The 27519-nt window shown below is 38.2% G+C and overlaps 1 protein-coding gene and 1 long non-coding RNA gene across 2 annotated transcripts in view; one reads left to right on the plus strand and one right to left on the minus strand.

The window, feature by feature from the left end:
- The window catches only part of HNMT (histamine N-methyltransferase), a 36065-nt gene extending 14492 nt beyond the window's left edge, over positions 1-21573 (minus strand). The window contains exons 1-2 of the mRNA XM_029224676.1: positions 21244-21573; positions 14497-14549 (exon numbers count right to left, since the gene is read on the minus strand). Of these exons, the coding sequence (XP_029080509.1) occupies positions 14497-14549; positions 21244-21380 (190 nt within the window). The 5' untranslated portion in view covers positions 21381-21573. The remainder of the gene's footprint in view (positions 1-14496; positions 14550-21243) is intronic.
- Positions 1-27519, plus strand: part of LOC114896632 — a 368479-nt gene that overhangs the window by 263914 nt on the left and 77046 nt on the right. The gene's annotated exons all lie outside the window — the stretch shown is intronic.

Here is a 27519-nt window from a genome sequence, read left to right on the forward strand (position 1 = left end):
AAGATGCTAGACTTGGAAAAGAGGGCCGTCTAATGGTATAATGAGAGTCCCAAGTACTGGTAATGGGAGACAGTGGGGATTAGGGGGGAGAAGATATGGGAAGGAAGCTGAAACAGAGGATGAAGAAGCCTATGTGACAGTTTTCTCCGTAGCTGGACCTGACACCTTTTAGTCCTTCCTTAATCATTATTCTAGCCGTCATTTATTGGCCACCTATTATTTGTCAAACACTGTGCTAGGCACTTGACTTGAAACATCTCACTTAATCCTGACCACAATGCTATCGCAAATGCCACAGTATTGTTCCCAACTAGATAAGGCGATTTGAGTAACTGGACGCCGAGGGGACATTAATGTGCCTAAAGTTTACGGCATACTTGTCTGACTCCGAAGTGTTTGTTTTTCTAACAACTTCATACTAAGCAATAGGAAAACACCAAATACTAAAAGGACATAGGAAGTTTTTCTCTACGGTAATTATTTTTGGAGGGTACAAAAGATAACTAAGGCAAAAGGCTGATAGGAAAATCTGTGGGCTAATGAGAAATAGAGAGATTCCACCTTGCCCCAAAGGCCCAGAGGCCAAAAGTTCTGTTCTTGCCTCTATCAGCCTAGCCCTGTATTTTATTTTATTTTTTCTATTAGCATGCAATGATTTTATTATTGTTATTTTTTAACATCTTTATTGGAGTATAACTGCTTTACAATGGTGTGTTAGTTTCTGCTTTATATCAAAGTGAATCAGTTATACATATACATATGTCCCCATATCTCTTCCCTCTTGCATCTCCCTCCCTCCCACCCTCCCTATCCCACCCCTCTAGGTGGTCACAAAGCACCGAGCTGATCTCCCTGTGCTATGCGCCTAGCCATATATTTTAGATTAAAAAAATCATTAATTCTGAGGCTCCCAAACCCAACATTTTAAAATTCAGATAGTGGGATCTACCCAAATGGAAGAATGTATCTAGCACATCCCCAGGGCTCATTCCAATCTTATCCCTTTCCCAACCTGCAGAATGTTCTACCATAGAGCCACCCAGTCCCACCTCCTATGGCAATGACAGAGGACACAATGCTAGAATTGCAATGGAGACTCGGAACCCGTAGGTTCATGTAACAACCTCTATAGAGTGTGAGCCCACGTGTGGACACGAACCTTCTGTGCATTCACTGCTGGGTCCCTAGAAGAAATTAATGAACAACAAGAGGAGATAATGAAATTATTTCCTCAAGGGGTAGCACGTAAAATGCAGTTCCGACTTCATAAGTCAGGTGACCACACTTCTTGTTTGCCAGGGACAGTTGTACTTGCTCCTGGTGCTAATGTCCCATCTGGTTTTGTTTCCCAAGTTTCTTTAATTTCTAACAAAATATTATCACTGCAATTTTATTTTTGAAAATACTTTTAAAAAAATAACTATATTTTAAAGTTTTTTGTATTGAGATATAGTTGATTTACAATATTATATTCGTTTTCAGGTGTACAACAGAATGATTCAAAATTTTTATAGATAATACTTCATATGTAGTTATTATAAAATATTGGCTATATTCCCTGTGCTGTTGTATAGCTTATTTACTTCATACATAGTAGTTTGTACTTCTTAATCCCGTACGTCTATCTTGCTCCTGCCCCCTTTTCTCTCCTCACTGGTAACCACTAGTTTGTTCTCTTTGAGTCTGTTTCTGTTTTGTTATATTCATTCTTTCATTTTATTTTTTAGATTGCACGTATAGGTGATAACCAAGTATTTGTCTCTCTCTGTCTGACTTATTTCACTTAGCACAAATACCTTCTAGGTCCATCCATGTTGTTGCAAATGGCAGAAGTTCATTCTTTTTTTATGGCTGAGTAATATTCCATGGTGATATATGTATCACATCTTATTTATCCATTCAACTGTTGATGAACACTTAGGTTGCTTTCGTATCTTGGCTATTGTAAGTAATACTGCTGTGAACATTGGGGTGCATGTATCTTTTCGAATTAGTGTTTTTGTTTTCTTTGGCTATATACCCAGGAGTGGAATTTCTGGATCATTTGATATTTCTAGTTTTAGTTTTTTGAGGAATCTCCATACTGTTTTCCATAGCGGCTGCACCAATTTACATTCCTACCAGCAGTGTACTAGGGTCCCCTTTTCTCCACATCCTTGCCAACATTTGTTATTCATAAACTTTTTGATGACATAAAAGAACTATTTTATAAATTGACCGATATAATAAAAACAATTTGTTCAATAAATAAATATTTCAAAAAACTGTAATAATTTTACTCCTTTCACTCCCTCCCACTCTCATTCTTAAAAGTATCCTGGGTTTGACAATAAACAATGTCACCATGCTCGTAAGGCACTTATTTTCTGTGTTATGTTTGTTATTTATAACAGACTCTATTATTTCTTATTGTGAGATTATATATATATATATAGATAGATATATATAGATATATATATAGAGAGAGAGATCGATCTCCCATAAGACAATATATTCCTTGATCTCATACCATATGTAGTTTGCATTCTTGTATCACTCAGAAATAAGAGAAATGCATTTAAAAAAATTATATGAACCTCTTTCCCCCATAAAAGAGAGTCAGTAGAGAGGTAGTTCAGATGTTCTGTAGTATTACAGTCTAAACATGTATAATTCAGTTCTAAATAAATTTAGTTACAAATATTTTCTTGATACATCACCTATCCTGTTTACTTTCCATCCAGACATCCAAGCTTTGCTCTTTTCTTCATCTTCCCTCCCTGGCCACCTGTAAGTTTTCCTGCTAAATGTTTCTTTACTTTCTCTTTTCCATCCATACTAGCAATGTCCTTGTTTAGGCCCAAATTACCTATCTCTTGGAATACTAAAATAATAACCTAAAAGTTCAGCCTGTCTCTGCTGAACTTTGTCTCCCTCAAAGCCATCACTACAACAACCATGTAAAACCCTGAGCTAATAAGCAAGCCCAATATTTCTGAGGTTAAAACCTTCTAATGACTAATCAACTGGATTAAGTCCAAACTCCTTAACTGAGCACAGACCACCTTGCCTGCTTTCTTATTCTCATCTCTCACAACTTCATGTTTTGCAACTCTTGTCTCTAGGAACCTTGAATTTCTTGTGTTTCTACGCTTCGCTCTCCCCCGCGCCCCCCCCCATCGACATCATGACTCTTCCCTACATTTTGCCTGTGCTCTCTCCTCTGCCAGGAAGACTCTCCCCTCACTGCCTCACTTCATCCGACTGACTCTTAGGCATGAACTCTTCCACACATCACTAACTACAGGCTTTCTCACAGAGCCTAGCAGTAGCATCAGAATCCTTCAGACAGAAGCTGCCAGTTGGGCTTCCCTGGTGGCACAGTGATTGGGAGTCCGCCTGCCAATGTAGGGGACACAGGTTCGTGCCCCGGTCCGGGAGGATCCCACATACCGCGGAGCAGCTGGGCCCGTGAGCCATGGCCGCTGAGCCTGAGCGTCCGGAGCCTGTGCTCCGCAACGGGAGAGGCCACAGCGGTGAGAGGCCCGCGTATCACAAAAAAAAAAAAAAAAAAGAAGCTGCCAGTTATTTGATTGGAGTTGGCAACACAGATAAAACCTTGTGTTCCCTGATCTGAATTATTGCTTTAATGCACTTATTTTATTCACTAGCAAAGGCTTGATTCCAATGAGTTTGTTAAAAAGTATCAAGGACTCTAAAATGCTAGATTAAGCAACTGAGCAGGTTGATCATTAATCACTGAAAAGCATGTGAGGGGTTATCAGACCCTATAGTACCATGAGCCAGCAGTAAAGAGATTCAAACAATGAAAAAAAAAAAGAAAGAAAGAAGATCATTTGTTCTTTCTCGGCTGGATCCTTCTGAATAGGAGCCATAACATCATGAATGTGTTCCAGTATCAGACGTTAAATGCCCTATAAAGGCTTTTAAAGAGCACCCAAGCCAAACTAATATGCCAAAAGAATGGGGGAAAGTAAACTAGAAATGAATCAGTCAAATAATTCAGAAATTCTCCACCAATTCAGGGGTAAACAAAAGAAACGTGGAAGCCAGCAGTCTGCTGCTTTTATTGTGCATCGCAGAGCCTTCTGGAAATCTTAACTTTCAGGTCCAGAAAACAATATTTAAGAGGAGTAAGGGAGTACTTATTCATTTTATAGTCAGTCTCCTTTCATATATGATCTCTCATTAGGCATTGCTTGATCATAATTCTGGCAATTGTAGACTACTTATTGATGACATCCTAAGCCTTTAGGCCAGCAGTTGTTTGAGTTAACTAAAGCCTTATTATTACATGTTGCCCCCTAAAGCTTTGGAACAAAATCTGCAAAGTTTCCTGTGACAAATGGAAAAATTATAGGGATTAAGCAAACTCTTTCCAATATACCATCCTTCTTTTTTTTTTCTTTTCTTTCCTTCCCTCCCACACTCCCTTTTGTGACTAGCAAAGCAAATTAATGATTTTGGAGTCTGGGCATTCTATGAAGATGTAACTGATTTTCTCAGTTGATCAATATGTGGAGATTGAGCAAAGAGGAAAATCCAAACATGTGTCAGCATGAATCAAAAATTATTTTCTATTAGGCTGAGTTGTGGGTTGTTTTTTGTTTTGTTTTGTTTTTTTGTGGTGTTTTTCTATTAGGCTGGGTTGTGGGTGTTCTGTTGTTTTTTTCTGTTCTGTTCACTCCTGTATTATTTTCTATCCTGACTTTTTGATTTGGGAAGTTAAATGAAAACTAACTTTTTAAAATCTCCTTCCTCGCAAATCTCTTTCCTTTGTACTACTCTGTCCCTCAAATCAGCTACAACTGTAGTATGACTTCCCATGTCTCCTTTCTGACCTAAGTTGAGTGTTTTACTTAATTTCACAGTCAGGTATTTTTGTGGTTATAATATCTTGCTTTCATATGGGCCATATTTTAAATGCATCATACCTATATTTGAAGAACAACATATAATTGAAACCTGACAGTGGAACTTAAAAAGTTCAAAAATAGGGAAAAGGTGGGGACATTATCTTCCAGACAACTTTTCTCCATTACCTGAACTTCAAGGATATATTTCATGAGCTAGCAGAGGAATGTTGCCTTTTTGCTTGAAATCCGAGGTCATTTGATTAAAAAGGAAAACAAAAATATGAAAAGGAAAAGTTAGAGGCTATAGAGAAAATTGAACTCAAATTTAGTATTCACTAGAAATGTCTTATGCAAATTTGTTAATATCTCTGCCCTTTAAATTGCATATCTGTAAATTAGGGATAATATGGCCTGCTCTGCAGGGTCACTCTGAATGTTAAAGACATTATATGGAGATAATTTACCACAGTTCATGATATATAGTCATAATTCAATAAATTGAAGTTATTATACATTAACTCAACAAATATTTTTAAGCACCTACTAAATGCTAGGTTCTAATCACTGGAGATACAGCAATGAATAAAATAGACAAAATATCCAACCGTTATGGATGATGATAAGTCCCATGGAGAAAACCAAGGCAAAAAATAGCAAGGGGAAGCCATGAGGGGAAGCTCTGTGATTTTCAGTTGGGTGGTCATGTAAGCCTCCAGGAAAAGGTGACATTTAAGAGAAGGCTGAAGGAGACTGGGAAAGAAGGAAATGAAGATTTGCCTTTCTAAATGGGCAGCTCCATAATAAAATGACACTGTGAAAGAGCACTCATCATGTATTCGTGATGGCTTGTCTTTCTGACTGAGCTACATTCAATGAAACACAAAGCCCAGCTTGAGAACCCTGGGGCTGCCCCAAATAAGAACATCCTCCATGCCAAGAAAATGGAGGATTAAAGACTGGTCAGGTTATCTCCAGCCATTTGATTTCCATCTATTCTTGCTTCATTTCTAATATCAAAATATATGTGAAGGGCTTCCCTGGTGGCGCAGTGGTTGAAAGTCTGCCTGCCGATGCAGAGGACGCGGGTTCGTGTTTGGGAAGATCCCACATGCCACGGAGCGGCTGGGCCCGTGAGCCATGGCTGCTGAGCCTACGCGTCCGGACCCTGTGCTCCGCAACGGGAGAGGCCACAACAGTGAGAGGCCCGCGTACCGCAAAAAAAAAAAAAAAAAAAAAAAAAAAAGTGAATTCTTTAGAGTATCAGCGGGAAAAATTTTATTCTATTACAGTTGCATTAAGATTACAATCTTCCTTTTTCCCTCTACTAGAGTATCAGGCACAAAAAAATTGTTTCTAGGGAGAAAAATTGCCCAGATAACTCTCTGCTTAGTGATGAAAAATAATTTCAGCTATGGGTTTGCAACCAGAACAAGAACAATCTGATTCTGAGCTGCAGTGTAAAAGATAAAAGATTCTTGACGAGATCCCTTCTCTTCTCTTCTCTTCTTTTCTCTCTCTCTCTCTCTCTCTCTCTCTCTCTCTCTCTCTCTCTCTCTTGCCCCATGGGAGCCTCAGTATGGAGGCAGTTCTGTCAGTATGGAAAGACAAGAGTAGAATATTAAAATAGCTGGAGAGTCTCAGGAAGGGGATTATAAATATAAATTCTGAGCCAAAAGGGCATTGCCATTTACTTTCGTGTGTCTTCCAGCTGTTGGCCCAGGAACAATACTGCCTGATTGCTTTGCAACTTCAGAAGAAAAGCCATGCTACCAAAATGTTCTATGAAACACAAACATAGAGAAAATGTCCCAAAGGGTGATGAACACTGAAGTGTAGAGATATTTCATAAACAACTCAAAAAAGACTGCATTTTGCCTTACCTTTCAATTTATACATTTTAAACATAAAGATATTTGCTACTTCATCACATAGAGAGGTAAATTCTATACCTACCATATTATGATGTTTATAAGTTATATTGAATTACCCTTAATAAAGTACCAACTTTCTTCTACCTTCTTCATGCCCAAAGACAGGATTTATAAGATGAAACTACTTGAGCTGACAGAGGTAGTCCAAGATAATCACGTAGTTGGTGTGATTTCATCAATATCAGCGTGCATCCGTGTTCTTACGCGCTCTTAACCTTCACGATCTCTCATTTGACCCTTACACCATTGGCCCGCCACATTAATAGTGGTTAAAACACAAATGTTGCCGAGGAAAATTTTCAGCCCTAGCGTGCGTAGAGTCTGAGAGCCTGTTGCCCTTGTAGAAAAAAAAGCAAGAAATAATCAACAGAAAACAATCAAGGACCTGAAGGACCAGAGAGCCGACAACCACCATCCTCTTGCCACATCACCCTCACTCTCATCACCATGGCCACCATGTCCTCGCAGCAGCCATGGGAGAACAGATGGACTCTGAAGAAAAGATCTGCTAAGCTACAACACAAGCGAGATTGTTCTTAAAGTATTCGTATGGGTGCAATATTATTACCGGTGAGTCAGAAATAACCAAAGGAAAATTGTCATGAAAACGTGTGTCAGAACAGTGCTTTGGGCGTCAGCCAAATAGCTGAAGGAACTGTCAGAAGTCAGTGAGTCTATTCTTTACCATCATCTCTCATCAACTATAAAATTATAATTTAAATTGGGTTTATTTTTCCTGTCCCTGGCTGTAAAATTAATACTATAGAAAACTCAAGACATAGAAGTGTAAAGTAAAAATAAAATAAATATCTCACTACGGGAGAAAGCAAAGGTTAATGTTTTGGTTTATTTTCTCCTAAGTTGTTTTTTTCCCCTTTGAGCAAATAATTTTCTTTAGTTTACCCATTATGATTATTATGTATATGAATTATTTTGACTTTCCTACTTGAGACTTAAACCATGAATATATCAAAATTTATTTGAAAGTGCTATTCGTATTCTCAAAGACGGATATGTGGGATAATCAATTTCATTATTAAACTTTTATATATAATATAAATAAAAGTATCTAAAAAATATATAAATGTGTGCATTTATATGTGGAAATATATATGAATATGTATTTATACATAGAAATACATTTTTATATATAGTTTTATATGTATAGTTATACTTAGTTTTAAGTATTTTTGCTATTAGGCATCTGACAATGAACTGTGAATTTTTGTGCAAAAATCTTTTTTGCAGATTAATTCCAAGAACCAGAATTAATGATTAGAATGAGATCCTTGATCTTTGGTGATATAAAACAAAACAAAACAAACAAAAAAACAGGTGTGAGATGCCAGCTGCTGAGAAAGGATGCAGGCTAAAGAACTAAAGAACATTCTCAGAGGCCCTCTGGGTAGGCAAGACCAGTCCAATAGTTGGAACGCTTGGAGGTGGGGGGCTGAGGCACAGGGTGGGTGGAGGATGTACAGAATCTATGAGGAGAGGCTGAAGCAGCAGCAGGGCCTGTGTTGGGACATCAGGGATTGGCTATTTACCAAGTATGTCAGTATTTTAACAACAAGCATCACAAGGGCCTTGTGTGATAGATGAATATCAGAACTGTTCTTGATATATAACGCCACGCTACTTTCAGGAAAACTTCGTTTCATTTCAAACTCTTACCTTTTGTACATGAAAGCTTTCATGTCACTGTAACCTCATCACTATTGCATATTTGCTTTTTAAATCTTCTCAAATTGTTCTCAGTAAAAATTTGAACTTTTCTTCAAAGAGGTTTCTTATATTTTGTACTGAATATATTAGTAGCTCAGCAATCCAGTATTTTTTTTTTAACCACTCCTATCAGTTTGTTATTGTTAATAGAGACAAAGCCTCAGAAGACCTTGGGCATTGACCCCAATCTCTAGGACCCCCAATCCCCTTGTGGCATATATAATTAGGTTCACCATGTATAAAATGAAGATGACAGCAGACACCCTACACCAGGGTTATGTGACTGTGTGTCTTAAATCGCAAAGTTGTATTCAATAGCGTATGTCAAGTAGAAGCATATTCATCGACTAAGAGACTGTGTCCCAAGCTGGCACAAGAACTGGGAAGATACAAACTTGTCCTTCAGCAAAATTACACATAACCACATGCCACAGACTTTCTAGTACATTGTAAAATAATCAAGACTGTAAATGAAAAACACTCAGATGTTGACAAAAAAAGAAAGGTGGATCTACCATATTGCTTTCTTCCTATTTTACCTTTATCAGGCCATTACTGCATTCTTATTAATTTTAAGGCTGTACAACTGAGTTTCTTTTCTTTTCTAAGTATACAGTCATTTAATCTGCAGATAATGATAGTTTTGTCTTCACTCTGCTCATTATCCCCATTTTCCTGTTTCAGGCCTTATTGAATTAGCCAAAACAATCTTGTTTATTTCGGATTTAATGACAGTGGCTCCAGTATTGTAGCATTATGTTCACGTCTCTCCATTCTGTACTGTGTCTGTCTTTAACAGTACTTTCATGTTCACTGAAAGTTTTAAATACAATACAATGAGGTAAACTATTTCGGTAAATTTATATATGTAGAATAGTTTTTTTTCAAAATAACATAATTATGAATGCCTTTAACAGTACTTTGTATCTGATGCCCCAAATTATCTGAAGTAGACAGTCCTAAATCCTACAGATTAATAATTGACTAGAGTCCATATCCTTCCGGTTATGGAATAAGTGCTAGCATGCTGCGCATAAGTAAAACAGTTCTTACTCATGTCAAGTTATAAAGCAATTAGAATCCAGACAAAAATCGTCTGCATGTCTAGAAGTCCTATTTAAAGTCTACTTCTTCAATATAACAAAACATGGTGTTAGCCACACCACTCTGAAGAAATGCCTACCTCTTTCTAGAAGGTTACTCATAAGATCATAGATTTTCTGGACTGAAAGCACGTTCAATGGCCCAAACACCCAAGAAATCAGTGCCTGATTCCTTTCCATAGCATATGTGCAAAGTGTTTTTCCAGCCTAAGCTAGTACTCCTAGAGTGACTGGTCTTTATATCCCAAGATGTGTGCTTTCATTTCTGAACAGGTTTGATCATTAGTAAATTCTAATACCGAACAAAGAAATCTCTCTCTTTTAACCACTGGCCCTTTAGGGGCAAATATTCTGTGGTTTGCTCAATAGGAAATATCTGCAGATGGCAATAAGCACATTCAAATTCTTTTTTTCTAGGCAAAAAAAAATCCCCCAATTCCCTATATTTCCCCAGTCATTCCTTAGTTGCTGATATAGACTGTTGTCTTACTCTAGACCATTGGAAACATTAACCTTTGCTTGCTACCAGCTCCTGCTTCTAAACTGGATACACTGGCTCTTCCAGTTCTTGCCTTAATTACATTTTTCTACTTCTATCCACCTAGCTTAAACTTCGGGGTCACCTTAACATGCCATTTATGAAAGGAAACAAGATTAATAATCTGATAAAATTAGATTTTCAAATAGCTGGTCATTACTAAATACCGAATCTCTCTTTTGCCAAGTCGATAGTTAACTTTTATATCTGTTTAGTACAGCTTGTTGGACTAGACTACAATCAAGAGACCTGGGTTTTATTCTGCCTTGATGGTTCTCAGGCTTTTTGTTTGTAGAATGAGGGTATTGATGGTCTCTGAATTCTCTTCTATTTTTTAATCTCTGTAGTAATGTTGGTGTCTATATGTTACAGAATAAGAGAACAACCTAACTCAACATATGTCGGCATAATTATTTTCCAAAAAATGTTATAAAAGGGTTTATACCACCTGTGTTTCATATGTGAATTGCTTCAGTGGATTAAAAATTTATCTGTATATACACTATTATATAAGTTATGACACCTGAGTTGGTACATAATAGGTTAATAAAAATAAAAGTAGAGAGCTGGATAAAATGAGATTATTTGAGTCCTGTCTAAACCTTATAAAATTTTCTGGCATTTGAACATAAGAACTGAACAATGCAGCAGATAAAGTGATTCTCCTTGAAGCAAAGCCCAGAGCAAGGAGAAAACATTGCCCATTATTGCCTTCTGGACCCTTTTTCCATGTATAAATGTGCACTGTAAATTAACAGCATTCTCCCTTACCAAAAAGAGTATGGGTTTCTTTTTCTTCATGTACCATCAAACATAAAGACAACACTCATTAAAAGTTGAGTAATGAAGAAGCTCCATTGGGTGGTTTAATTTTAGGAAGCATCAGTGTTGAAGATGGACCAAAAAAGCATGTTCTCTGAGACTTCGAATACAATGCAGTTGCTCTCAATAGCTAAAAACAATTGGGAATTCCTTGGCGGTCCAGTGCTTTTACTGCTGAGGGCATGGATTCGATCCCTGGTCAGGGAACTAAGATCCCGCAAGCCACGCAGCCAAAAAAAAAAAAAAAAAAATTGTTGAAATAAGCATGATATGAATACTCTGAGACCTCGAATGAAGCATTCCCGTTGCTCACTTTGTTTCATGAAAGTATACAAACTTATGCACATATACATACAGCGTTACACTTCTCTATTTAGCCTTTGTAAAACCTATATGGTCTATATTTCTGTACATGGTTTGTTTTTCTCCTGATTTCCTCTCTTTCATTGTGGATACACATAATATTTATTTCAAACATTCTTCTAACATTAAATATATAGTCTATGAATAACAATGCTGCTTATCAATTGTATTTCACTGATGTAGTAGATCACTTACAGAAGACATGGAAAAGTTTTCCATCAGTTTCCTTTCTTTTGAACTGCTCAGAGCCCTAATAATTGCTTGGCTTCTGAACTGAATTGCCAAACACCTTTTTCTAAAACCTTACATTCTCTCTTAAATTATGAAATCCCTCTCCACCGAAATACCAACCTCTATAGAAGAGACAGAAGACAGATAGGGTACATAGCAGCCCCTGCTCATGCTTCTGAGAAGAAAATCAAACAGGCCCCCAAAGAATATGAACATTAATGATATAAATGCAGCAGTTTGATTTAGGGAAGTTTTTAGTTTGTTTGCTTTTGGTGTGTTTTTTCATCATGATGGTAAGAATGGTATCACCATTACAAATACAGAGAGAGTATTTGCACCAAAGATATGCAGAATAGGATCTGTAGGTATATGAACATCCAAAAGAAAACATCTAGGAAGTGAAACCAGAGAGGCCCATAAGCTAAGGCCAGAGTAGAACCCTGTAAGATGCATTATGGGAGCCGAGCACAAGGTGTCACACGGGGCCAATGGCCTCATTTGCCAGGGACTGGAGTTCAGACACTGATTTGGAAGGATACCTAAGCCGCAGGATAATGCAAAAGTCTCAGGCACACTGTAGATTGTGAAACATGCGGCGAACCCATTTCTCTAAGGCAAGTACAGGAAGTTCCTCACTATATATTTTTCTTCTGCGCATGCAGTCCTTGCAGTTAGGCAATGACAGATTATTAGATAAGCATCTCCCAGTTGGTATATAAGCACTCAGACTAACTGAGTGAGGTGTCCTTTTCCCCAAAACACTACTCTTTCATGCCAAGGACCTCTAGACCTAGGGGTTTTAAGTGCCTTGCTTTTGATTTCATGTAACTTACTTGAGCAGTGAAGACTAAGTATTTACAGTTTGAATTTCTCTTGCAGTTCTTATGTTTCTGATCAGTTTCTTATGAAGAATGAGCTTAAAGGGCACCCATATTCTCTCCAAGGCAGAGCTTGTTATTAATACAATGTTAGGGCTCAGTCAGAAGAACACCAAGTACTGCTCCCTCTGTTTGGAAAAGTTCTCTATATCAGCCCCTATGTGCACCTTTATGTAAGGAATCACTGTGTGGGGCAAATGTTCCTTTCTCTAGATAGCTTCTAAGCATCTTGCTTGATAAATTTACATTAGAAATTCGATTAACTTTATATTAAAAGGTCAATTAACTTGGCCACGGTAGAGTTTGTTTTTAATTACTTTTCCTTGTAGGGCTTCTTTTCTTGTCCAAGAACAAGTGACACTATCAAATGATAGTCTCATTGCCTGTGGTTGCCTGAAATTCATTTGCAAAACACACTGGAAATGACTGTCTTGGTTAAATGAATTAATAGGACACTCTTTGGGCAATTCATCACTCTTATAAACCTTAGGACATAAAATATCACAAGCAATAATAGAGTATTTTAGCTTAAACACACTGTATTAGATCATTCATGACAGTATCTTTCATTACCTGTCCTTGTTGGTTTCTGTTTTCTTGGTGAAAGATGATAATAACATAAAATTATTTTAAGAGTCAGTCCTTGTTACATTATATTACAGTGTATTTTATGAAAAATGAGCAAATGATGACATCAAAAACTAGCTATCCTATTCCTTTAGAGGGCTCTTGGTTATCTTTGTGTTAAGATGGGCACGATTCAACTCATTCATGTAGGATTAGAACATTACACTTAGAAGACTCAAGAGATTACCATTTGGCACTATGTGACAAGTGGTAATGTAGTGTCCACTTGTTACCAAGTTGTAACCTATACTAACCATCACTCCATGGTTATTTCAAATGAAAACAATAATAAGGATATAAACATATGAATAATATGTTTAAATCTTATACCTGACTATATATTATTATATATGGATATATTATATATTATAAGTAATATATGACTATATTATATTATAGTATTAATATATCATATATATTATATCATATATATTATTATTATGGTAACTCGGACCTCCAGATGACTAGCAACTTAAAAGTAAAGCATACATTACTCAGGAGTTTGATATGAGGCAAAGTCTGGAGATGATTTTTCTTGTTTTATTTTTGCAGAAAGGACCTACCTCCACCTTATAGAAGCACTTTAGAAACTAATCTATATAAATCTCACTACAAACCTATGAGACAATTCACTGTTCCCATTTTACTGATGAGCAAACTGAAGCTTATGTTTCAGCCAAGTTCACACAGTTCATTAGTGGCAGAGTCAGAAACTACACCCACATTAACCTGTCTTTCCAGACTTCCCATTTCCCCTAGGATAAAAGCACTGGCTCTAAGTAATGAGAACATGAACTGCTTACGAAAGGGAGTTGGGGAGTGTGCTGAATTCTTAGAGGGCAGCTTTAGAACTGAGCCAGAGGAAGGGAATGGTTTAGGCCAGTGCAACTCAAAAAGAGTGGGGTCACAAGAGTGTAAATTAACTACGTCATTAAGCATACTTTTCCCCATAGCAATGCTTTCTCAATGAAAGGAGCTGTGCACTGATTTACGTTCCAGTGCACACTTATCTTCTCATGCACCAGTAATAGTTTGCAAACCGTTAACCAGTCTATGGACCTTGCTTTAAGTGGCACAAGCTTAAGGAATGTCTTATGAAATTTTCCTTTTCTGTGAACAGTTAAATCATTTTGGATCAAAGGTATCCTCAAAGTTATCCTATATTTTTTCCATTTATATAAAAATAAAATAAGAAAGCCACACGTATCCATATCACAGATAATAATGAAGGCCGATGTCCTAAACGCTATAAATCTACGCGGACATTAATCTTAGTTGAAGTGGTATGTCTCTTACTAGTTTTAATAAACTAATCTCTGCTAAAAGCAAAGGAAGATGGCTTTCCTAAAGAATGAACAATATCGCTGTCAGACAGCATGATGTTTGGAGTGAAGTACAAATTTTAAAATGTGTTATTCATACCTGCACCTCCACCAATGCTTAGAATCTTAATTTCAGATTTTGTGTCTCCAATCCTGAAAAAAAAAAAAATTATGTAGTTTAAGAAAAATGTGCCAGGTGGTTTGTAAAATCTGATTATCAAGTCTAGTTGAAGAGAACAGACTAAAATTACAGTGAACAAAAACTAGGCCAACGAGAAAGGCCTCGATCATTTCAGTGGCTATATTGCTGTCTTCAGACATCTTTAGAAGTAAAGGTTCCACTTATTACCAACCTTGAACTGGGAGACTTTTAGAAACAGCACTATAAACATCACTATAAACATCTCAGGAAATAGCATTTGTTTGAAGATTGTTTGGAGAACAAAAACAGAAAAAGTGGGCCTTTGAGTCTGGTAATATAATAAGCCACTCATTGTAGATGGGAGAAAGGCTAAGGTGATTCATACTATCTCTGATATTTGTCTTGTTTCCTTCTTCTTGCTAACTTCCTTTCAATAAACAAATGTTTATTAAGCATTTATTATGTGCCTATCCTAAGCACTGATACATAAAAATGAAGAGACCACTTTGCTGTCAAGTTGAAATGTGAGACAATAAAGCCCAGTATTATGGCTCTATACAGAAATAGAGTGGAACTGATGGACTGGGATGCAACAGTAGGACTTTCTTTAAGTAAAAAAAAAAAAGGGGGTCAGAAAAAGGACGAGGTGCACGGTGACTGCCACGTTGTGAATTTGGATGACTGGGTGAAGGGTGGTATCGAAAAGGAAGCTGGACAATATGATTTTATGGCAAGTTTATGTTTTTTCAGTGTTTTGTGTTTCTTTTTTTGATCTGAATTCAACAGACATTTGAATATGCAAGATTGAAGCTGGGTAGGAGAGAGATCAGGACTGATGATGTATTCTGGAGAATTATCATATAGTAATGGTCGAAACTAGGAGAATAGATTCTATCACCCAAGGGTATTGCAAAAAGAAGAGCAGTGGGATTATGACAAGATACCAACTTTTAAAAGTCATGGGATAATGGGGAACACACAAAGAAGACAGAGAGGAAAGCAGTAAAGCTCAGAGAGATGATAAGAGAATTAGAGAAGGAAAAGGCCATTGTACATGGCAGACTCTACTACTAAAACATAAAAAGAGGACAGCTCTCCATTGAATTTGGCAATATGAATATCTTTGATAATAGCAGCTTTAAAAGGTGGTTAAGGGCAGGAGTCAGATGGCAGTGGGATTAAAAGTGAACTCAATAAAGAAGAAGAAGATCTAGAGATTTTTGAAAAAGGATGAAAGAGTGAGAACGAAAAAGGGAGACTGCTAGAGAGGAAACATGAACTGAAAGAACGGTGCTTGTTTGTTTGTGCTTCAGGATGGTAGACAAGCCTAGTTTTTGGCTAAAGTGAAGAGCCTGCCCAGAGTAATAGGAAGAAGACAGATTGAAGCGGAGTTCTTAAGGACACTGGGAAACACAGAGTCAAGGACACCTGTGAATGAGTTGCCTTCCTCAGTTCTAATTATCTTCCAATTCATAATCATGAGTCCTAATACACCCATCCCTGTCTGTGCCCTTGGTTAATGCTTAAAAATGCTTCTATCATTAGCTAGCATAGTGAGGTTACGGAGCAGAGTACCTAGGTTGAAATCCTAGCTTACTAATATGTAACCTTGAGCAAGTTATTGAACTTCTCTGTGCCTTTATTATTGATTCTAAGAAATAGGATAATAATACCACCTACCTTGTAGGGTTATAATTATAGTATCTGCCTTATGGAGGAGTTGTGAGGATTAAATGATGTAACTGATGTGAATCTTTTAGAAATGTGTCTGCACATGACAAACACTCAACTTATTATTATTATTCCAGGCACAGCTAAGTGATTTATATGACTTAACTCTTTTTTTAAAAAAAATTTTTATTGAAGTACAGTTGATTTACAGTGTTGTGTTAATTACTGCTGTACAGCAAAGTGACTCAATTATACATATATATACATTATTTTTTTATATTCTTTTCCATTATGGGTTATCATAGGATACTGAATATAGTTCTGTGTGCTATACAGTAGGACCTTGTTGTTTATTCACTCTGTATATAAAAGCTCACATCTGGGACATCCCTGGTGGTGCATTGGTTGGGGGTCCGCCTGCCGATGCAGAGGACACAGGTTCGATTCCTGGTCCGGGAGGATCCCACGTGCCACGGAGGGGCTGGTCCCGTGTGCCATAACTACTGAGCCTGCGCTCTAGAGCCCACGAGCCACAACTACTGAGCCCGCATGCCACAACTGCTGAGCCTGCGTGCCTAGAGCCTGTGCTCCACAGCGGGAGAGGCCACTGCGATGAGAAGCCTGTGCACCACAATGAAGAGTAGCCCCTGCTTGCCTCAACCAGAGAAAGCCTGAATGCAGCAATGAAGACCCACAGCAGCCAAAAAATAAATAAATAGATAAATAAGTAAATTTATATATAAAAAAAAAGCTCACATCTGCTCACCCCAACCTCCCACTCCATCCCTCCCCCAACCCCCTCCTCCTTGGCAACCACCAGCCTGTTTTCTGTGTCCGTGATTCTGTTTCTGTTTCCTAGGTAGGTTCATTTGTGTCACATTGTAGATTCCACATATAAGTGATATCATATGGCATTTGTCTTTCTCTTTCTGATTTATTTCACTTAGTGTGATAATCTCTAGTTGCATCCATGTTGCTGCAAATGGCGTTATTTCTTTTTCTTTTTTTTTTTTTTGGCTGCATTGGGTCTCTGTTGCTGCGTGCAGGTTTTCTCTAATTACTCTTTGTTGCAGTGCACAGCTTCTCACTGCAGTGGCTTCTCTTGTTGCTGAGCATGGGCTCTAGGAGCGCAGACTTCAGTAGCTGCAGCACGTGGGCTCAGTAATTGCAGCACGTGGGCCCTAGAGTGTGCAGGCTTCAGCAGTTGTGGCTTGCGGGCTCTAGAGCACAGGCTCAGTAGTTGTGGCTCACAGGCGTAGTTGCTCCGTGGCTTGTGGGATCTTCTGGACCAGGGATCAAACCCATGTCCCCTGCATTGGCAGGCAGATTCTTAACCACTGCGCCACCAGGGAAGTCCCACAAATGGCATAGCTGAGTAGTATTCCATTGTGTGTATGTACTACATCTTCTTTATCCATTCATTTGTTGATGGACATTTAGGTTGTTTCCATGTCTTGGCTATTGTGAATAGTGCTGCTAGGAACATAGGGGTGCATAGGGGTGTATATTTTTGAATTATATTTTTGCCTGAATATATACCCAGGAGTGGGATTGCTGGATCATATGGTAGTTCTATTTTTAGTGTTCTGAGGAACCTCCATACTGTTTTCCATAGTGGCTGCACCAACTTACATTCCCACCAACAGTGTAGGAGGGTTCCCTTTTCTCCACGCCTTCTCCAGCATTTGTTATTTGAAGACTTTTTAATGATGGTCAGTCTGACCAGTGTGAGGTGGTACCTCATTGTAGTTTTGATTTGCATTTCTCTAAGAATTAGCGATGTTGGGCATCTTTTTATGTGCCTGTCGGTCATCTGTAGTGAATTAACTCTTTGAATTCTTACAACTCCTCTATGAGTTAGATACTATTATCATCCTATTTCATATATTATGATGATAACTAAGAATTATTGAAAACTTGCTATTTTCTGGGCAAGGATCTAAATGCATTATATGTGACAACAACAAACTTTACTATTTACAGCTGTATGCTATAACCATCCTCACCCTGTTTACCACCTCCAGATAGCAGATTGAATAATTCCTCTGTGAAAAAATAATCCACGTCACTAAATAAACTTATCTATATTGGCATCTGAGAATCTCCCATCAAGTGCAAAATCTACATCCAATTACTACAGTAAGCCAACTGCTCAACAGACTGTTCCTGTACATACACAGAGAGGACCTGAACTAATTTTTACTGCCTCATTATTTGATTGGATGGACAACCAAGACTCATCAGTAGTTGGGGAGCTCCCCTAACATGAGAGAGACCAAAAGAAACAGAAAAGGAGAATTCAGAAGAAACATGCACAGAGCAGAGGAAAATTTTATAATAGATAAAAGTCGGTATTATATCTATGAAAGATGAACAGGATGCTATAAAAAAGCAACATTCTTGGAAATTAAAAATACAATAGCAAACAATAGAGGGCTGAAAGATAAAACTGGGAAAACTGGAAATGTAAGAAAATTAGAGAATCAACTGAGAAAGTCTTCTGTTTGATGAATAGAAGTTCCAGAAAGAAAGAAAGAAAGAAAAAAAAAAAAAAAAAAACAGAGGTCAGGAATGATTAAATAATACCAAAGCTTCCCTAAACTGAAGGATCTGAATCTTAATTGAAATGGCCCAGGGACTACTCACAAAAATGGGTGAGAAAGACCCACACCATAACTCATCATCTTAAAATTTCAGAATACTAGATATAAGAGAAGATCCTAAAAAACAAAAAACAACAAAAAGGTCACAAACCAAAGATGAAGAATTTGAATGGCATTAGATTTCTCAACAGTAACTACAAGACCATGGAAAAATATCTTTAAATTTCTGATATAAAATCATTTTCATTGTAGAGTTTTATACCCAAACTATCTAACTATCTAACAATGATGAGCAAGGAGTGAAAGCATTTTTAAACACACAAAGTCTCAAAAAATTTACCTCCCATGTGCTCTTTCTTAGAAAGCTCTTAAAGGATTAGCAGGGAAGAAAAAAAAAAAGACTAAAGAAACCAAGAAAGAAACAGCATCAGATCCAGAAGCTGGGAATTCAGTACTGGAGAGAGAAGGGAATTTCTAGAAGATGAAATAAATTCCTCATCAATACTTGTATAGCAGGCCAAAAGCAAATCAACCCAGACTGGAAAAAAAGAACAGAGAACTCCAGAAAAGATGTTCCCATGAGGAAAAATCAGCAGGTTACTTGATCTGTTGGAATATATTGAGAGGAGATTAATACTTCTGCTTGGGGTATAAGTAGTGATAGGTACATAGGAAGCTAAGTAAATAAACTAAAATCAAGACAGTAGTTAACTCTAGGAAGAACAAAAGGCTGTACATGAAAGGAAATATAATGATAGTAGTAATGATAGTATAAATGCATTGTTCAATTATGAAAAATATTTACACAGGCAAAATGATATGATATAAACAAATTAACCAAAATTTAGACATATATATGTATATATTCATATATATATATACATACACGTATATATTATATATACCCACTATATATATCTATGTTGTATTGACATGATGGGGAGAGGGGTGTGCATGTTTATTTAGCTACTTTAATACATCAAAATTAAGAAAGAGAATAACATGTTATTTAGAATTAGGAAAGAAAATTCCATAAGCAACAACTAAATGTTTTCAGAGTGTTGAAAGTGGTTGTCTCCGGAGAGCCCGAATCAGGAATGAAGTGGGTAAGGCAAGGAACCACTATCTTTGTTGTCGTTACTCTAAGCATCCATAGTATGTCTTCAAACCAAACGGATGGCGGAAGTAAACCAAGGATCTGCATAAGCCACAGACATGAACACAGATGCTCAGTATTGCAAAAGAACTCAGAAATTAACTCATTACCTTTAATTTTAGAAATGAACAAAAAGACTCAAAGAAGTAAACTATAATTAGTTCCTAGATAAGAAATTGTATTTGCTGCCTGCTTTGATTTTTGCATTGTTATCCTATTACTTATTAATATATGATACTCAATTTTAAAAAAACACATTTAAAAACTGAACCATGAAAAATAGAAGATAGAAAGGGAAATAAAATTCCATATACATCCAACAATGCCTTCTCTGGTCAGGTGGAGTTAACTGTCCTGGTGAAAGCATTACAGGCCTACAATAGAAAAATCCAGCAAAAGATAAAAATATCAATTTCCTTTGCTGATAGGAAACTTTCCTTTCCAGTTGCAAATTGGATCCCCAGCCATTTCCCCCAGTTTTCCATCATTATTTCCTGAAGCGCAGAATAAGTTCCCGCAATCCACCCCCAGATAAGTGATTTGATTATCATTGCCATGTGAAATCTGTTACTCTCATAATGCTTATCAGCTCTGGCACAAATTGAACACATTAATCACCCCAAAAAAAAAAAAAAAGGAGTCTGCGAGAAGGGTAGACACTGGTGAGTTTCACTGATAATGGGAAAATGCTTTTTTAGGGCCACATTGCTAATATTAAGTTGAAAGTAAAAGACAATTATTATTATTATTATTATTTTTTTTTTGGAGAGAGGTAACTATAATAATGGATAAGGAGAATGAATTTAAATGGGTATTAAGAGAATTGAGAGGCACCCACTCGATCCTCAGGGGTAAATAGTATTTGGTAATTATTTGATTCTAATGCAAAAATACTGGACTTCGTTGGGGATTTTTTTTTTTTTTTTGGAAGGTAAAATTTGGAGGAGGGCTGAAAAATTTGAGCTCAAAGATTGGGATCTTATCTTTTCCTAAAGGAACGTGGATTTGTGCCTTCAGATGGTTAACGCTTATCTCCGAGCAGCTGGAAATCCAGCACAAATCAGAGCCTTTGAACGTTTCAAGCGAGCGTCTAACTGAAACGCGGCAGGAGAAGGGGCACCGGAGGGTCGAGCGGGGCGGCTGTCAGTACCTCGTTCTTATCCCCGCGCCCAGCCTCCCGGGATGGCCTTGACCCATCTATCACTGCACAGAACGAGACCGAGGCTTGTCCATGGGACAAAAACGGCCTTTTTTTTTTTTTTTTTTTTTGGTTACCTTGCTATCATGCCCGGCAGCTTCTCGTCCATGAATTGCTGCATGCACTGATGCTCCGTGGAATTGTTGAGAAACCTCCGGAAAGATTCAACATATCTGCTGTGGTCAGAAAACAAGCTCTTCATGGAAGATGCCATGTTTGGTTTTCTGAGAAAGACAAGGAGGGAAGGGAGGTCTAACTTCCCTCTTCCCTTCCTTCTCTTCCCTGTTCCTTCTTTCTCTCTTCACCCGCACCAGTTTCTATCCAAGAAAAAAAAAAAACCCACAAAAAAGCCCTGCTTTGAATTTAATGTGCTGGAGAGGCTGGGTTTGCAAAGCTCGTTACTAAGTGACTATTTGTACAGGACTTTGCCCCTGAGACTTTAACCCCAGCACGGGCGTTTTAGAAGAAATGAGTAGTAAAGCAAAGCAGTAAATCCACTGCTGAAACTTGTTTTAAAACTCATGAAGTTCAGAAAGCCCTAAAAACAGACGACATTCAAATCATTTCCTGTTTTGGCAGCAGGGGCCAGCCAGTAAGTTCCCAGTGGGAACGTGGCTGCTTTCAGCGCCAAAGGCAGCAAAGGCAGGAATAAACAGGCCAGCTGCAAGGTTACAAACCACTTCCAGAAATCTACAGCTGCTGAATCTTTGACAAAAGATTGTCATCTGCCTCCAGGCTTTCTGTTGGGAGAGTTTCATGCCTTCACATCCCTAAACACTTGAACTTTAAACTCTGCTGCATTTCTTCATATGCTGATTGATTTGTTGTGATTCAGGAACAGAGCTATTAACTGAAAGGTCTGAGAAGCCTAGTTGGGAGGTGAAGATGGGGGAGAGGAGGAGGGGGCGGAGAAAGAAGTCTCAGGGAAGAATGCAGGATACTGGAATCCTTCAATCCATAGGAAACCTTCCCTAAGTGCTTCTGAACGTGGGATCCTAAAATGTAGGATTGGATGAGCCTTTGGAGGCCCAGTGGTGTCACCCATCAAAAGAGCCAAAGTGGGGCTTCCCTGGTGGCACAGTGGTTGGGAGTCCGCCTGCCGATTCAGGGGACATGGGTTCGTGCCCCGGTCCAGGAAGATCCCACATGCCGCGGAGCGGCTGGGCCCATGAGCCATGGCCGCTGAGCCTGCGCGTCCGGAGCCTATGCATACAGCAGAAAAAAAAAAAAAAAAAAGAGCCAAAGCGTCCACATGCTGGGCCTTTTACCTGGGAAATGGTCTTTAAGAAATCCACCCCTTATCCAACATGGGATGTTAATAATAGTATCCAAATGATGAAGGAGTTATGAGAATTAAATTCATATACCTCTCTTTGAAATGTGTCTGCCTAAACCATTCTCTTCCTCTGATTCAGGTCCAAAGCTGCCCTCTAAGCATTCAGCGCACTCCTCACCCCTCTTTAATAAACATCTCATGGTCTCACTACTCTTAGAGCCAGTGCTTTCATCCTAGGAGGAAATGGAAACTCTGGAAAGTCAGATTACTGTGGATGTATTGATAGTTTCTGACTCTGCCACTAATAAACTGTGTGAACTTGGCTGAAACATAAGTTTCAGTTTGCTCATCAGTAAAATGGGAACAGTGAATTATATCTCACAGGTTGTAGTGAGAATTATATAAATAACATTTATAAAGTGCTTTAGCACATTATTACCACTTAATAACTGGCTCCTTCTGCAACAGTAGAACAACAAAAAAGCAGTGGTTTTATGTATGGACACTGAAAATTGAATTTTATATTATTTTCACATGTCACAAAATATTACTCTTCTTTGGATTTTTTTCAATCATTTAAAAATGTAAAAGTTATTCTTAGCTCGTGGGCTGCACAAAATCAAGTGCTGGCCTGGATTTGGCCCAGTGGCCCTGGTTGGTCGACCCCTAGGCCTCTATACATGTGCTACTTAACTCCCATCTCTATGCGAAGAGCCTCGCCTTCTTCATACTGACTCTCACAAGTTTTTAATTCTTATATTACCATTTTCCACCCTTCTCTTTAGAACTTAATCCAAATCATTCATTCATGTATTCATCTACTGAACAAATATTTAGTCAGGGTCTACTGTGTGCCATTCTGCTGAGAAGAAATAACCTTAACCTCTATCTTCCTACTAAAAACTACCTTTAACTAAAACTCAATCTTCACCTGAGGCCCTCACCTGCCTCACTTGTTCACACGTCTTTCCCAACAATCTGCTCTTCATGTGTGACTCATCAAGGATTTCCTCTCCATTCTTGTTGCTTTCATGATACTGAGATTCTCTCTTTTTTTTTTTCTCACCCACTTTCCTGCATTAGGAGTCACACTTTCAGCATGACTTGCACTTGACTAAATGCTGGTTTTAGCAATCACAACTACCTTTTAAAATTGCATTTAGAATATCCATTTCGTAATCCATAATGCATCTGGAATGTCCCTGGAGATTAAAACATCTAGCTGGCTGGTTGGGATGACTTAGTTTTCCCCTCTTCTTTGAAAATTGGGGCAAACAGTCCAGCACATCTATCATTTACCATGACTTCTCGAAGGTTACTGGCCATAGCATCATTATTGCTTTTATAAATTGTTTTAGTACATTGGGATACGATTCTTCTAGGCCTTGAAAGATTGTCAAGTTTAGAATTCTTAGATATTCTCTTACCTACTTTGGGCTTCTGTTCCCTGTTACCTACCACTTATTAGGCTGTTACTGTGTCAAAGTGCCTTGCATGAATTATCTCCTTTAATACTCCTAACCCTCTGGGGATGAAACTATTGATATCATCAAGCAAGACTCAGAGCAAATAAGTTGTACAAGATCACATAACTCATGAGAGAAGAGTCTGGGTCCAAATTCATGTTGTTGAACTCCATGGACCGATTTTTAAAAATTACATCCTATTACCTCTCACCACTTTGTAGCTTTCCAACATAAGGATTATTTTCCATGGTAGAGAAGACTAGAACAAAGCAAAAGTGGAGTAGTTCTGTATTGATCCAATCACCTAGTAATATAATACTATGTGTGCTAGGTCAAAAAGCAAAGGGTTTCCCTTGTTTATTCTTATTGCTCTTATATTCTTATGCCATTGCTTTATTCTTATTAGGCTTATGTGCTATTCCAAAAAAACAAACAAATGAACCAAAGAGAAAAATATACATTAGCAGAATTCTAAGGACGCATCTTTATTGTGCATAGCATCTTTTGGCGCTCTCATTCACCCTGGTATATAGTCTTCTGAATACAGTCCTTATTGGACTGGCTTCTTACCCTTAGTAATATGCCCCATAGCATAGCATATATGTATATGACAATGGTAATATTGTTAAATTATCCTAATCAAATAGTTAGAAGAGTTCATTTTATTTTCTCTCAACAAGAAAAGAGAAGGAAGATGTTTTTATACAAATTGATTGGCTCACTTGGTGTGTTGGTTTGTTTGAAATTTAGCAAGTAGGTGACCACAGTAGTCTTGAAGGGAGGTTTGAAATCATAGTACCTAAGATTTTAGAGCTCAATTAGACTGGCAATTTCAGGCAAATATAATAGATATCAGGAATCTTAGTTTCAACAGGACAATTGGCTAAGTTTCTCATGAGTGTAGAAACAAGCCAAGAAGCAAGAGACCTGAGTGCTATACAAGCTTAGCCTCTTACTAACCAAACAACATTGGATAAACAACATAAGTGCTCTATGCTTCCTTCCCCCGCATCCATGTTATATGTAAATATGGGAAAAGAAGGTAGACTAGATGATCTTTAACGTTCCTTGAAGTTCCAATTAGTCTTCATCTTTAAAAAAAAAAAATAACTGTGAGCCTGTGAAACTGAAAATAGATAGATTCATACCTAGGAGAGCCACTGTATCCAAAGACTGTAGATAATTGATAACCTAAAGATAGTCTCTGGATAGGCAGCCCCTTGACTTTATATGAAATGTCACTGGCCATATTTTATCAGTGTAAATTGCTTAAGCTCACATAGGTGATGATATGCCATATGTCTTGTTTTTAATAGCATAGCTGTTTCAATTGCACTTTATTGACATGCAGTTTATAATGGTTTTGTTTTAATTAACTTATAACAGAAAAAAAAAAGTCCCAAAACACCCAGAGAGGAAACAAACCAAACAAAATAATGCAGAAGAAATATTTGGGGATTCATTAGTTAAGAGGGAGAGGGGTGGATGGGTAGACAAATAATGTTAAAAGCTGTAGAAAACAGTGATATTCTAGAGATGTAAAGCTTATATGAAATGTTTAAGGGTGATTATGAGACAAGACAAGGAAGAAATAGTCTAAGAACTTAGTTCCTATTTAATAAGCCAAAAATTTAAAAAGTCACCTGCAAAAGTCTAGAATCCCTTGCAAAGATAGAGGTTGGTAAGTACTTAGAACCCGGTAAATTATCAGGAACTGGACAATTGTCAAAAAAAGAAAGAGAGAGAGAGAGAGAGGAAGAAAGAAAGAAAAGAAAAGAAAAACATAAAATAATACAATTCATCAAACAACCTTTGCTGAGCCTGTGATACAGATCATCTCGGTTACTGACTCAGTGACCCTAAGGAGTTGGTCTCATGTTGAATTAGGGATCTGGTGAAGGTTAAGGGTTCATGTAAGAGAAACTTTTTTTTTTCTTAAATACATGGACTCCCTTATTTTTTTTTTCTGAATTAATTAATTCATTTATTTTTGGCTGTGTTGGGTCTTCGTTTCTGTGCGAGGGCTTTCTCTAGTTGCGGTGAGCGGGGGCCACTCTTCATCGCGGTGCGCGGGCCTCTCACTATCGCAGCCTCTCTTGTTGCGGAGCACGAGCTCCAGACGCGCAGGCTCAGTAGTTGTGGCTCATGGGCCCAGTTGCTCCGCGGCATGTGGGATCCTCCCAGACCAGGGCTCGAACCCACGTGCCCTGTGTTGGCAGGCAGATTCTTAACCACTGTGCCACCAGGGAAGTCCAAGAGAAGCTTTTATAAAGAGAGTGGTCATGGTAAATAAACTTCTCTGGCATTTGGTACAGGGGCATGTGCTCAAGAATGTGCCAGGCTAAAACATCCTTCCACCTGGGACCTTGCCTGTGAATGATCCAGAGAATGAAAGGATACACACACCCAAGAGGTCCCAAAATTACTTTTGTTAAAAAAATCAAAGCATAATTTACATACAATAAAATATATAAATCTCAAGTGTACAGATTGAGGAAACCTTGCACATGTATACATCCTAGAAGATTAACTCATGTCTGTAGTCAATAATACTGCCTGCCCACCACTCCAGAGAGCCACCGTTCTGACTTTTATCCCCATAGATTAGTTTTTCCTGTTCTCGAACTTCATGTGAAAGCTCCACACAATACATTCTTTTGTGTCTGACTACTTTTGCTCATCATCATATTTTTGAGATCCACCCATATTTTTTTTGGGGGGAGGCATCAGCAGTTCATTCTTTTTTATTGCTAGACATTATATTTTATAAATATTTCATAATTTTTAAACCACTTTTCTCTTAATGGATATTTGGGCTCTTCCAGGTTGGGGCTATTATGAATAAAGCTGGTAGAAACATTTTTGTACATATCTTTCGGTGGATATAGGCACTTATTTTTGTTACCATGAGTAAAATGTCATAGGATAAGCAAATATTTAACTGTAGAAGGCATCGCAAAAATGTTTTGCAGGGCTTCCCTGGTGGCGCAGTGGTTGAGAGTCGGCCTGCAGATGCAGGGGACACGGGTTCGTGCCCTGGTCCGGGAAGATCCCACGTGCAGCGGAGCAGCTGGGCCCGTAAGCCATGGCCGCTGAGCCTGTGCTCCGCAATGGGAGAGGCCACAACAGTAAGAGGCCCGCGTACCACAAAAAAAAAAAAAAAAGTTTTGCAAATGTCCACAATCACCAGCAAAATATAAGGATATTAATTTCTCCATATCCTCAGCAATTCTAGTATTGCCAGTCACCTTTTTTGTTTGTTTGTTTGTTTTTGTTTTTTTGCGGTACGTGGGCCTCTCACTGTCGTGGCCTCTCCCATTGCAGAGCACAGGCTCCAGACGCGCAGGCTCAGCGGCCATGGCTCACGGGCCCAGCCGCTCCGCGGCATGTGGGATCCTCCCGGACCGGGGCACAAACCCGCGTTCCCTGCATCGGCAGGCGGACTCTCAACCACTGCGCCACCAGGGAAGCCCCTGCCAGTCACCTTTGCTTTAACTCTTCTGGGGTTATATAGCAGCATCTCTTTGTGGTTTGCATTTGAGTAATGATTTTTTCCAATACTTGTGGGCCATAAAAGTTACATAATGTTTTATGAAGGGCCTGTTAAAATC

This window comes from Monodon monoceros, unplaced genomic scaffold (genome assembly GCF_005190385.1).
Source record: "Monodon monoceros isolate NGI ecotype Baffin Bay Population unplaced genomic scaffold, NGI_Narwhal_1 Super_Scaffold_16, whole genome shotgun sequence".
In the NCBI taxonomy this organism is placed as follows: Eukaryota; Metazoa; Chordata; class Mammalia; order Artiodactyla; family Monodontidae; genus Monodon; species Monodon monoceros.